Consider the following 13,211-nt stretch of genomic DNA (forward strand, 5'->3'; position numbering starts at 1 on the left):
TTGTTATTTTTCCCATCCTGTGGTGCTTGCAATCATTGAGGACATCCCAGATATGGCTTACAAATTGAGGTTTCCTACAGAAAACACCAGTAATGGAAAACAGAACGGCAGATTATACTTCCATAAACCATCATTTGGATGGCATGCGATAGATCAATCATGAAACAGGGCGATTCTGGAGATCATAAACCAAATCTGGACACCAAAGCCTCGACTCGGCCACTTTAGCCATTGTTTAAACTCCTGCGGCTCCAAACCCACCCAGCAAAATGACCCCCATCAGAAGAGCCTCCAGCAGTTGGGGATCCCATGTGCCGCACTGGCACAGACAGCAGACGCAGATGAAACATCTCCATTAAGCGAGACTCTCAGAGATCCACCTCGTGTCTGCTTCTGCGGCCATGTTGTGTGAAGCCCAGCCGGTCTGGCAGCCGGGATTTGCCTGAAACCGTCCCAAAAAGCTCCAGAGAAGCAGCAGAGGCCATCAGCACAGATAATGAAGACAAAACACAGAGACGCTCGGGTTTAGCTTCAGCACACACACGCATACAACCACAACCTCCTGCCAAGAGAGAAGAACCGCCCTCTAATACGAGCCCTGATGCAAATTACCCACAAAAACGGACTCTTTTGCCAGATTCTGATCTGATTGGCTTGTGAGTTTGATCATCTTCTGAGCTTCTACAGTGAGCAACAGCTAGGAGAATTTGCAGATCTAGCGTGATTTTCCTCCGAATGGAAGCGCATCAAAGCAGTAAACTCTGTTTCACGCAGACTTTTTAATGCTGCACATGCAGAACTGGCAGGAAACAATGTATCACGCATGCAAATGTTGATTATTGATTCACATGCTCAGCGGACCGAAGACGTGCTCTGATTGATCTGATCACGACGCTGCAGTGCAACCGCTTTCCTGTAATGCAGGGATTCATGGGGTTTGTGAATTGATGACTAATAACTCATTATATAAAAAAAAGTCAAATGAAAATAAATGAATAGGTTTAAAATAAAACTCAATAAAAAGATGAAATATTGAATTTAATGGATTTATTAAATAAATCTGAAAAGTCATAAAAAATATTTTAAAATAAAAATAAATGACTAAAACAAGATTAAATATTTTATTTTAACAGTCTAATTGTTTTCCTGTAATTAAGGGTTTCATGAGGTTCAATCAGAAAAAAAGTCCAATTAAAATAAATGATTAATTTTAAAATTAAAACAAACAAAATAAAACTGTTACTAAAAAAATAAAACATTGAATTTAATTAATTGTATACTTCAATAATTAAATCAGAAAAATCCAATTAAAAGCAAAAGCAAAACCAAAGCAAAAAAAAGACCTACTAAAAAGATTAAATATTTTAATTAATGTTTTATTATTTTAATACTTGAAAGAAAAAGTCAAATTTAAATGAATAATTTTAAAATAAAACAACTACTAAATAAAGGTGAAGTATATTTTGACAGTCCAACTGCTTTGCTCTAATGTAGGGTTTCACAGCGTTTGTTAATTGATGAAGAATAAATAAAATCAGACAAAAATCTAATTAAAATAAATAATTAAATTTAAAAATAAAACAAACAAAACAAAGCACTTACTAAAAAGATTAAATATTGAATTTAATTAATTAATTTAATATTTTAATAATTAAATAAATGTCATGTCATGCAGCCATTAACCGAGAACAGTGAACGTGAATATGTTGTTAAATTACAGAAATATTAAAATTCAAATCTCAAGCAGACCTAAATATTTTAGGTCAAAAGTATTCCACTGATAAAAGAAGTTTGGGAACTCCTGCAGTAATGCAAAGAAAAGGTTTTAGAAAGAAGCTTCCTTCTATTTTATGTACATCTAGTTTTTTTTTTATTTCAAGATTCTTTGATGAACAGAATGTTCAAAAGAACAACATTTCAACAGAAATCTTTTGTCACATTATAAATGTCTTGAAGAATAAAAGTATTCATATGTTTCCAAAACAATTCTCCCCAAACATGTCAAAGCTAGTGTATTTCAGCACAGAAAAGGCTAAATAGAGAGCAAACTGTTTTGAGAGCGACTGCTAAAATAACATCACCGTGATATAAACACTAGCCTTTAATCAGAGTAGATGCCATTCTTAATTCGACATGAATGAAAGCGAGGTTATGAACAATGAAAATATATCTTTCCATAAACTTTTCATGAAAACATGGCTGTATCTCGGCCCTTAAGACATTGAACAGACGGTCTGTCCCTCACAGCCTCGCTCTCATCCATGTCAAATAAACATGTCCAGCCTGATTAAGGTCTGTACGTTAACATCAGCGCTGCTTTTAATACAGTCAGAAGCTAGCAGTCTTGCGGTTGAGCTTCATGAGGGAAAACCACATGCTGTTTGAATCACAATCTAGCGAGAGCGGCTCTAGCTGCTGTCTGGAGATCCAGTGTCTATATGAACACACGCCAACATGCATGGCATGCTTCTTACCCACAATTCTTTGCAGTGGAGTTGTGCACCACACCCGAACAGCTGCCGCTATCACAGGCTTTACAGAGGCAGGAAACTCATCAAGAAATATATGATCCTCATTCTGAAATAGAGCAACATACAAAATGAATATTTCAGTCAGAGAAGCAGCATCTGCTCTGCAGTCTGGATTTGCATCTGCAATTGCCATTTCTCCACTTATTTTATAGACATCTGTTGTAGAAACTGTTTTCTCTTGTCTTAATGAAGCAGACAGAGGTCATTAAAGCAATAGTTACCCAAAAATGAATATGATACACACCCTCGGGCCATCCACAATGCAGATGAGTTTGTTCCTTCATGAGATTTGGAGAAATGTAGCATTGCATCAGTGTCTCAGCAATGGATGCTCTGCAGTGAATGGGTGCCGTCAGAATGAGAGTCCAAACAGCTGATAAAAACATCACAATAATCCACACCACTCCAGTCCATCAGTTAATGACTTGAGATGACAAAAAGCTGTGTGTTTGTAAGAAACAAATCCGACTTTAAGGCGTTTTTAACTTCAAACCGTTGTTTCCGGCTAAAATACGAGACCATAATCCATAAAAATGCTTCCTCCGCTGAAAAAGTGGCCTGAATCAGAAGAGAAATATGTGGCTGGATTTTGATGTGAGAGATAACAGGAATTTTGAGGAACTTTTTCCACTGGAAAAAGTTATTATGGACTTGTATTTTAGCCGGAAGCAACGGTCAGTACGCCTCGATGGATTTTTTTTTTAACCTTGAAATTTCAGTTTCAAAATCATTTTGATGGTACACTGACCTTTTCTTCCTTAAGCATCTGTTCTGGGAGTTTGTACGGTTGGAGAGCAGGGTAAATTCCGAGGAAAGAGCAGATTGCTTTACAGCAGCATTCAACAAATGCGTGTGTACAGCTGTACTACACTGTAATTACGACAGTCAATTCCGCTCACTTAACTGTAGGGGGCTCCAAAGTCGCAAAAATACACAAACTACATACTTACAAACTAAGTTGCTTTAGGAAACGTCCCAACTTGGTGGATTTGGATCACCCTGTTCTGTATAATACACTAGCACTAACTTTACTTAAAGGAATATTTCACACAGAAATTTCACCCAAATATCATAATTTACTCACCCTCACATAGTCCCAAACCTGCCTGACTTTCTTTTAGTGTAGCACAATAGATGTTTAGCAAAATGTTCACAAAAAATAAAAATAAAATTATATATATATATATATATATGAAAAGAGGCATAGAGATTTTAAGAGAGAAATTGTTGTATTTGAAATATTAATAAATACTAGTATATAAATAATACTAGAAAAATATATTGCACTATAATGTAGCGTCTGGACCACTCAAACACACAATATATATTTTGTTTTTATATTTAACAAAATAACTAGTTGTGATTAATTATTCATATTTCCCCATAAATGAGCTGATTCGCTACAATAATTAGCAGATTAAATATGTTTGTGCTGAGCACAACTAGAAAACTTCAAAATTTCAACACTTTTAAAAGTTGCATAAATTTCCACTAATTTTTTTTAGGGCTGGAATTTGAAAATTTCCTGCAACATTCCCATGTTTTGCGTGAGCGTGGGAATGCTGTGAGCCGATAAACCAGCCGTGTGTCACATATTGTCTCAAATACAGTCAGCTGTGACTCAACGAGCACTTCCTACATCTCACAATGTGTCACATCTCCACTTTCTGTCTGGCTCTGTGTAAATAGTGGCCTGTAAATGAGGCTTCAGCACTTTTCAGCATGTAAGAATGTGGACAGTATAACAGTTTGATCCAGCTCACAACACATGTGGAGAACAGGAGCGTTTCCATGAATTCATGTCATTCAGGCCTCCTGCAGCTCCACTGGGAATGTTTGAGGACCGAACATGTGTGTGTGTTGCTTTGTTCCCTGAATTGCGCGTCTCCCCCTCTTGTACCACTTCAATCCTGCGGTCGTCTCTGATGTTGGAAAGAGATTCCTGGCAGCTGGGATTTACAGTGCGTGTAAATGGAAAGTAGATTCTTTAATCATAATGTAATTTATGAGTTTGGCCTCTTTGAAGCTTTAACAATTTACATATAAAAACAGAAGGAAAAGCATGCTGTCTAGCTACTTCAGTACCAGATGCATCAACAGCAGTTTCTTTTAAGCAATAATTCACCTTGAAATTAAAATTTTGAATTGTAATTTTTAGGTGAATTCATTTTAAAAAGGTTTGCAGAATGAACTACATCCATTTAATAGCCTCACACACACACACACACACACACACACACACCTGCAGCAGGCCTGTCTGTGGATGCTCAGATAAGTGTCCATTAGATATGAACTTATTCTAAGGCAGGTATTCCCAAAAGGGTCCTTGGTGGAATGTGCTGCTTCCATGGCAACAAAAACCCATGGCAACAATAATTCTCTGCCGGTGCTGAACTGGAGAAAATGTCAGTGTCATCAGAAAGTCAATCAAATCCCAGGAGGCTCAGAAAGAGGCAGATGTTTGCAGTGACGAGCAGCGGTCCACGGACCTGCCAGCTGAGCCAATCTGAGTACCAAACATCCAACTCACTCTTCATACCAACATCACACCAAAAAATAGCAAGAAATGATAATTAAGCACATTTCCCCTACAAATTCACATTACCGTAATGCAAATAATAAAATGCATTTTATTTTATTTATTGCATTATTATTATTATCATTCTTAAGTACATTTCCACAACAAATTCACATTACCATAATGCAAAATATAAAATACAAATATGTTGCATTTCCATCTTAGCAAGAAAATAAACACTATTTGTTTTTGAATTATTATTATGATTATTATCACATTTCTCCAACAAATTCACATTTTCATAATGCAAATAATAAAATTAATTTATTTTGCATTTTCATCTTATCTTGCAAGAAAATTTTGCATTATTATTATTACTACTATTAATGAAAATTAAGCACCTTTCTGGATATGAAAATTTAATTTAGCATTTGCATCTAATTTTGCAAGAAAATGACTATTTTACATTATTATTATTGTTACTACAATTATGCACATTACCATAATATTGCATTTTATTTTGCAAGAACTTTTGCATATCGTTTTGCATTATTATTATTGCAAATTTTCATTACCATAACGCAAAAAATGAAAATAAAAAAATAAAATAAAAGTAATGATCATTGCACACACACACACACACACACACACACACACACACACTTATAAACACATAAATCTTTTTTCCTAGGACCTGAAATATTAAGATGACACATCAGATTTATTTTACATACTACATTTATAAAAAAAAAAAAAGCAACCAATGTCCCATTTTACATGAAATTTACAGAGAAACACATTTGTAAAAGCATAGAAACCAACATAATGTTATCTAGCAGCATCCAAATGTTGGAATGAGGGAAAAAAAGACAAATCCTCAATATATCTATGTATCGGACACAGTCCTGGCAAAACCGTCACAGTATGGCCTTCTCACAGCCGTTCCTCCAGAAGCCGCTCATTTTAATAAAATAAACTAATTTAGGTGAAAGAAGCTTAAATAACAGTGTTAAACACAAGACACTTGATTGGAGGTTCTGTACAGACATGGACACAGAGTTTTGGCATGTGACTGTGGATTCGAGACGAGGCAGGAGAGGAAAGCCACGTTATGCACACACCTGCTTCATTTCGGCTTTTCTTTGAGGCACAATCTCAACATTTACAGCTTCACGAACTATTCGCATTGTGTTTGCTTGGCAAATCCATGACTCTTATTGCCAGAACTTGATGATTGTGGACAGAAATGATTCAAAAGGTACCGTTGACCCGCTGAACTTCAACGTTTGATTGCACCTTTCAATAACGGAGGCAGAAAATGAAACGTCTCGACAAGTCTTGATGTGTTACATTCATGATCCACCTCCAGAAACATAGTTTAGTTGCTAATTGAGTACATTCTCCGTGCTAAACCTGCCTCCGTGTGTCTTCGCTGCTCATCTACACTCTTCTTCAGTCCAGAATATACTTACATTCTGCATCTGATTGAACTGCAGTAGGAATCGGGCTTTGCTAGTGTAGGTCAATGGCGTGCAGTCCTGAAAGTCTTCAGTGGTCTCCATCAAGGCTTCTTGTCGATGGTGTGGAAGAACCACTGGGTGAACTTCCTGAGCTGTGCGGCAGCTGTTTGGCTCTCCTCCTGCAGACGCATGTTGTCCTGCCGCAGGTGCTGCACCTCCACCTGCAGGATCGCCTTGTCTTCCTTTTCCTGTGCACAAAAGTGAACCAATGACCTCAGAATATAGTGAACTAGCCGTTTTATGGTGCTCACTATATGCTGTCATTATATGGAAAATATCAGCCTTGGATATTCTTCAAGAACAACCTGAGTGTGAGTAAGCAAGTAAACAAAAAAAACAAACAAAAAAAAGTACATGCAGTGTAAAATAATTTGTCATTAATAAATAACTTGATTCTATTTTATTGCAGTGTTTAATTTTTTCTTACACACCTTTAACCTGAAGAGAAACACTATGGCTGTTAATATAATTGGGATTTAAAAAAAAAAAAATGTTTTAAATAATTTTTAAAGTGATAGTACTGTCAAATTATATAATATTGTGAAACTGGTTATATTGTCAAATAAGAAATTGATAATACTGTAATTTTTGTTTTATTCATTCAATTTTTTCTTTTTTATTATTTATAAATTTTTGTAATTTTTTTAAGTGGTGGTATTTTTAGATTCTGTAATATTGTGAAGGCGGTCATTTTGTCAAATTAAGTGGTAATATTGTCATTTTGCTATTTATTTAGAAATTTTTTTTAAAGTATTAATACTGTCAAATTCTGTAACAGTGTGAAAGCAGTAATGTCAAATTAGAAAGTGGTAAAACTGTCATTTTTATTTATTAGTCTTATTTTTATTATTTATTTTTAAAATTGTTTAAAAAAAAAATTTTTTTCAAACGCTAATATTTGTAAACGTGATAATGTTGTCAAATTAGAAATGGACAATACTGTCATTTTTTATTACACTTTATTTCATTATTTATTTATAAATTTATTTTAAACCATACTTGGTAAGTGGTAATATTGTCAAATTCTGTAATACTATGAAGGCGGTAATACGGTCTGTGTACGTTACATTCATTTGTTTTTTGATTTAAAATTGAAAACAGAAACATGAGAAAACGGCACCATTTTTTTTACATTCAGGGGTAGAAAATGGATAAACAGTTTGAACGTTCGATTTCCACGTGTGGGCGGAAATGAAACGCCCCTTTCCACTGATTAGTCAAGCAAGCATCAAATGGTGCCGTCATCTTGTCGTCTTCAGTTTTGTGCAACAGAATAAGAGTCCTCCGCTGTTAAAGCGTTTATTGCAACTCCTGCTTCATCTCCCTCTCATCAAATAACCAGACTAACAAATGGCTTGACACAAACCATACTGGGGCAGCGCCTAGATGGGGCTTACACTTCTGTGTAGGCATAGATTCTATATGTCAAATATTAGGTGCTTATTGCAGAAATATGTATGTAGCCTACCTCAGATCTGCAGCCACATTACAAAGCATTACACAACACAAAGCTGCGTGACATTTACATTATAGTGAAGCGCAGACCAGTATCGGTTTTAGTGAGAATATAAAGATATCTTACTGTTTTGATTATTATTTCGAGTTTTTTTTTTCATAGAAGTTTATATGATACTGTCATTATCCGACGGCATGTTGCACATATGTATATAAATATAATACATGCTATTTTTATAGAAAAGGGCATTTTTCTAACTTTATAAAATATGTCACCTTTAATATTACATTTCTGAATTTAGTCAATATTTGAAAAATATGACATTATAGGTGTTACCAATTACATCTGTCAAATAAAACACACTGTTTTGCGTCTAAAATGAAATCAATTCATACTCATTATTAATGAAACTGTACTGCGTATGCACACTAAAATCAATACTGGTCTGTGCTTCACTATAATGTTAATGCATTCGCCCCGTGTTGTCCAGAGCGTCATGCATCTTTGCCACACAGATTTTGATAACTGGACAGCTAAATAAAATGTGCGGTGCACCAAAGAAATCTAAAAGGGTAATGTGGCTGCAGATCCGAGGTACATACATATTTCTGCAATAAGCACCTAATACTTGCCATAGAGAAACTATGCCTACACAGAAGTAAACCCTGTCCATTTGTTAGTCTCGTTGTTTGATGAGAGAGAGAGACGAAATGCAGGAGTTACAATAAACACCGTAACTGCGGAGGACTCTTATTCTGTTGCACAGAACTGAAGACGACATGATGACGGCACTGTTTCATTTTTGCTTGACTAATCAGTGGAAAGGGGCGTTTAATTCCCTCCCACACGTGGAAATCGAACATTCAAGCTGTTTATCCATTTTCTACCCCTGAATGTAAAAACGAAAAATTAAGGCGAATTCTTGTCTTTTCATGTTTTTTAAAAATCGAAAAATGAAAATGGTGCCGTTTTCTCATGTTTCTGTTTTCAATATTAAATCAAAAAATGAATGAACGCAACGTACACGGACCTAATACCGACCCATTTTTATTTATTCAATTTAAATGTATTTTTATTATGTATTTTAAATTATATTTTTTATTTTACCATTTTAACCATTTCAACTCATTCTCTACTAGGGTTGGGCCGATAGACGATGCCATCGTCCATTGCTGATGGCTGACAGACATCACGATGTTGAGCCGGCATTCTAATTCTATTTGATCTATTTGTTGACTTGGCCCTCTAACACTTTGCACTCTCTATTCGTTTTCTAACTGCTTGTTTTCTTTTTTGTTATATATATATATTCTAAATGTAAATGTTCTCTAAAGTTTGAAAACCTCTGGGACAAAAGTATTTTACATGCTAACATAAATTTCACCTCTTGAGTATTTTGCACTGAGATCTTATTACAGACAAAGAAAAGTTTCACAAATAGATACAATGTTCTAGAAACGTTTAATTAGTATGGATGATATAGGTCTCAGAGGACTCATAACTCCTCTTTACAGTTTTTTAGAGTCATTGTACACCAGCTATACATATATTGACCTGATGTGAACGCTTTAACATTATCAGCCATTACATCAGGTGCATCATGGGCTGTTGGAGTTATTTCTGCTGAGCTGAGTCATTTCAAATGGCAGGTAGCAGGATATTAAATTGGGCCGACGAGGTGGCAATTCTGCATTCTGGTGCCCATTACAACACACTTTAACACATTGTTTGCCTATCATTCCCCTCAAAACCCAGTTGACACACTTCCTCGCATTCACAAAACAGAGTGAGACGTGAAGAAAATAAGGTCCTGTTAATGGGTAAAAACATCTACAGTGGACTTAAAAAAAACATGGCTATTGTTTTCCATCAGGATGGGATAGTCCACCTTTTTCACACCATACTGTCATTCTGCAGCCATCTTGAGATGACCTCCAACTGACTTTCTTAAATTCAAGTTAAACTGAATTCTAAATAAATATTTTGCAAGAAAATTGAACTTTTTTGCATTATTATTATAAGCACATTTCCTCTACAAAATTTCATTACCATAATGCAAATTTTTTTTTAAAAATAATAGTAATTGTACAAATTTATACAAGAAAATTAAGACAATTTTTGGCATTATTATTATTATGCACAATTTCCCTATTTTATTTTTTTACCATAATACAAAAAAAGCATTTGCATTTAATTTAGCAAGAAATTTACCCTATTTTTACCCTAATTTACCCCATTTACCAAAAATAAATAAAATATATCTCATTAACATAATACAGTAATGACCATCTTGTCCAATACACAATGATAAAAAAAAAAAAAAGTAAAATCATGCCGGACCTACGAAACACGGCTATTGTTTTCCATCAGGACGGGATAGTTTACCTTCTTCAAGTCGTACTGCAGCTGTCTCAGGATGACCTCCAGCTGATTGACTTTACCCGTCAGCGTGGCTGGAGACGTATCACTGAAGAGCGAGACAGAGCTGTTAGTCTGAGCATGAACACAGTATATTGTGTGTGTGTGTGTGTGTGTGTTCGGTGTTAAACTCACCCGGCCTCCAGTGCGGCTCCCTCAGCGGCTGCCACGCGTCTGGTGAGCTCACGCGAGATCTGCAGCGCTTCGGCTCTCTGCATGTCCGTCATGGTGCAGAACGAGGCCACGCGCTGGTCTGGACACAAAGAAACACCAGACACACTCAGATCAGGACCGATATGATCACAATGATACATATACAACAAAACGACAGCAAACTCAGTGCTGAATGAGACACGACTGCAACTGAATAATATATAATGGCAGAGTACTGTATATATAGTAATGTGATAATGTGTTAATAATTCAGTCACACTTCAGGGAACGAGGGTTACATACGTAACCGAGACGTTATTATTAGCAAATGTCTGCTACAAATTCTCATTATCATAATGCAAAATAAATAAAAAATTCATTTGCATTTAATTTTGCAATAAAATGACAACATTTTGTATTATTATAATAAGCACATTTCCTCCACAAATTTTCATTATCATAATGCAAAAAAAATAAATTTGATTTGCATCTAATTTCATGACAAAATATACGTATTTGCATTATTATTAGTAGTAGTAGTACATTTCCTCTAAAAATTTTCATTCAAATAATGCAAAAATATAAATAAATGCATTTGCATTTAATTTTGAAAGAAAATAAACTATGTCTGCATTAATATTATTATTATTATTATTATAGGCACATTTCTGCTACAAACTCTCATTCCCATACTGCTAAAATAAAAAAATGCATCTGCATTTAATTTATCAAGAAAACAGACTATTTTTGTTTATTTATATAGCCTGTTTTCTGGCAGAATTAAATGCAAAGTTTTTTTTTTTTGCATTATGATAATGGGAATTTGTATGGGAAATGTGCATTGATTTGGGAGACACAATAAAACACAGTTCAGCTGTATTCACATTCTCATTGCTGTCTGTCATGAGGCCTTTCAGCCATATGTCACATCTGATGAAACCCTTCACATGTTAAAAAACAGGTTTGTGCTGGCCTCAGATCAGTTTTTCATATCTAACGCCGGGTTTGTATCCAGTTTATGTTTGTAATTAATAAGAAGAGTGAGACCATGTGTCCTGAAACTTACATTAAAGAGCCGCGGGAATCTTAAAAGGGTCAAATGATGCGATTTCAATTTTTCCTTTCTCTTTGGAGTGTTACAAGATCTTGGTGCACAAAGAAGATCTGTAAAGTTGCAAAGACTAAAGTCTCAAATCCAAAGAGATATTCTTTGTAAAAGTTAAGAGTTAACCACGCCTACCTAAAACGGCTCGTTCTAACACGCCCTCACATATCTACGTCACGATGTGGGAAGATTTGCATAACACCACCCAAATGTTCACGCAAAGAAAGAAGGAGTAACTTTTATTCTCGCTGTAGTATTGTAGGCCAATCACAACGCACTGGATAGGTGGTCAATCAGAGCACACCTCGCTTTTCAGACCGATGAACTTTGTAAAAATTGATGCGTTTCAGAAAGGTGGGGCATAGAGGAGAAACAATAATGTACAGTATGTGGAAAATAATGTGTTTTTTTAACCTTAAACCGCATAAACACATTGCATTACACCAAATACACAAAATAATGTTCTTTTTAGCAGCATCATATGACCCCTTTAAAAAACATTAGTTGTCTTAAGTCACGCTTGTATATGACTTTATGAAATTGTTGAGCATTTAGCTGGGGTTACTCAATAAAACAGTGTTTATGAACATTTGTTCTGCATTTTCTAAACACTTCTTCTGTTCTTGCTGACTTCCATTCATGCTCGCTGATGCAAATGGAGGGCAAATATGCTGCGAGCTAAATTGATCTCTCAGTGTTTTTATGCAGTGTTATTCTGGGTCACAGCGAGACCCAGAAACAAGCATCTTCTCTAAAACTATAACTTTGTTTCCAAATATTGCATCAGTCTTTAAAGTGTATTTATGGTGTGTGAAGCAGTTTGGGCTGGTTTTAGCAGTTCGTCGGCTCATTTGTTTGAGTGTCAGCTGAGGACAACTGTACAAACAGGAGCAGTCCCTCTGAACCCACACAAATCACTTCAGTCCAGACACTTGTTTCTCAAACCGCCTTTCACTGAGGTTTTAATGAGCAAGATTTCATTTTAACATTGGTTTAGTACAGTTTGTTCACATGTAATGGAGTGAAAGAGCAAATCTGAAAATGATTTTGATCAGGGATTGGTTTGTCCACACTGAAAGTTAAAATGCATGATATGACACACCATCAGCCAATCAGAACATATGTGATCCTGGAGCACAAAAGCAGTCTTAAGTCGCTGGGGTATATTTGTAGCAATAGCCAAAAATACATTGTATGGGTCAAAATTATCTATTTTTCTTTTATGCCAAAAATCATTAGGATATTAAGTAAAGATCATGTTCCATGAAGATATTTTGTAAATTTCCTACCGTAAATATTTCAAAACTTCATTTTTGATTAGTAATATGCATTGCTGGACTTCATTTGGACAACTTTAAAAAACGATTTTCTCAATATTTAGATTTTTTTGCACTCTCAGATTCCAGATTTTCAAATAGTTGCATCTCAGCCAAATATTCTAGTCCTATCCTAACAAACCATACATCAATGGAAAGCTTATTTATTCAGCTTTCAGATGATGTATAAATCT

The 13,211-nt window shown here is 35.3% G+C and overlaps 1 protein-coding gene across 1 annotated transcript in view; it reads right to left on the reverse strand.

Annotated features, from left to right (window-relative positions):
* Nucleotides 1-5,693: 5,693 nt before the first annotated feature.
* LOC107719700 (signal-induced proliferation-associated 1-like protein 2) overlaps nucleotides 5,694-13,211 on the reverse strand; it is a 219,610-nt gene continuing 212,092 nt past the window's right edge. Inside the window, exons 21-23 of the mRNA XM_016527187.1 lie at nucleotides 10,579-10,696; nucleotides 10,411-10,492; nucleotides 5,694-6,757 (exon numbers count right to left, since the gene is read on the reverse strand). Of these exons, the coding sequence (XP_016382673.1) occupies nucleotides 6,611-6,757; nucleotides 10,411-10,492; nucleotides 10,579-10,696 (347 nt within the window). The 3' untranslated portion in view covers nucleotides 5,694-6,610. The remainder of the gene's footprint in view (nucleotides 6,758-10,410; nucleotides 10,493-10,578; nucleotides 10,697-13,211) is intronic.

This window comes from Sinocyclocheilus rhinocerous, unplaced genomic scaffold (assembly GCF_001515625.1).
Source record: "Sinocyclocheilus rhinocerous isolate Xijiao unplaced genomic scaffold, SAMN03320098_v1.1 scaffold511, whole genome shotgun sequence".
Classification (NCBI taxonomy): domain Eukaryota; kingdom Metazoa; phylum Chordata; class Actinopteri; order Cypriniformes; family Cyprinidae; genus Sinocyclocheilus; species Sinocyclocheilus rhinocerous.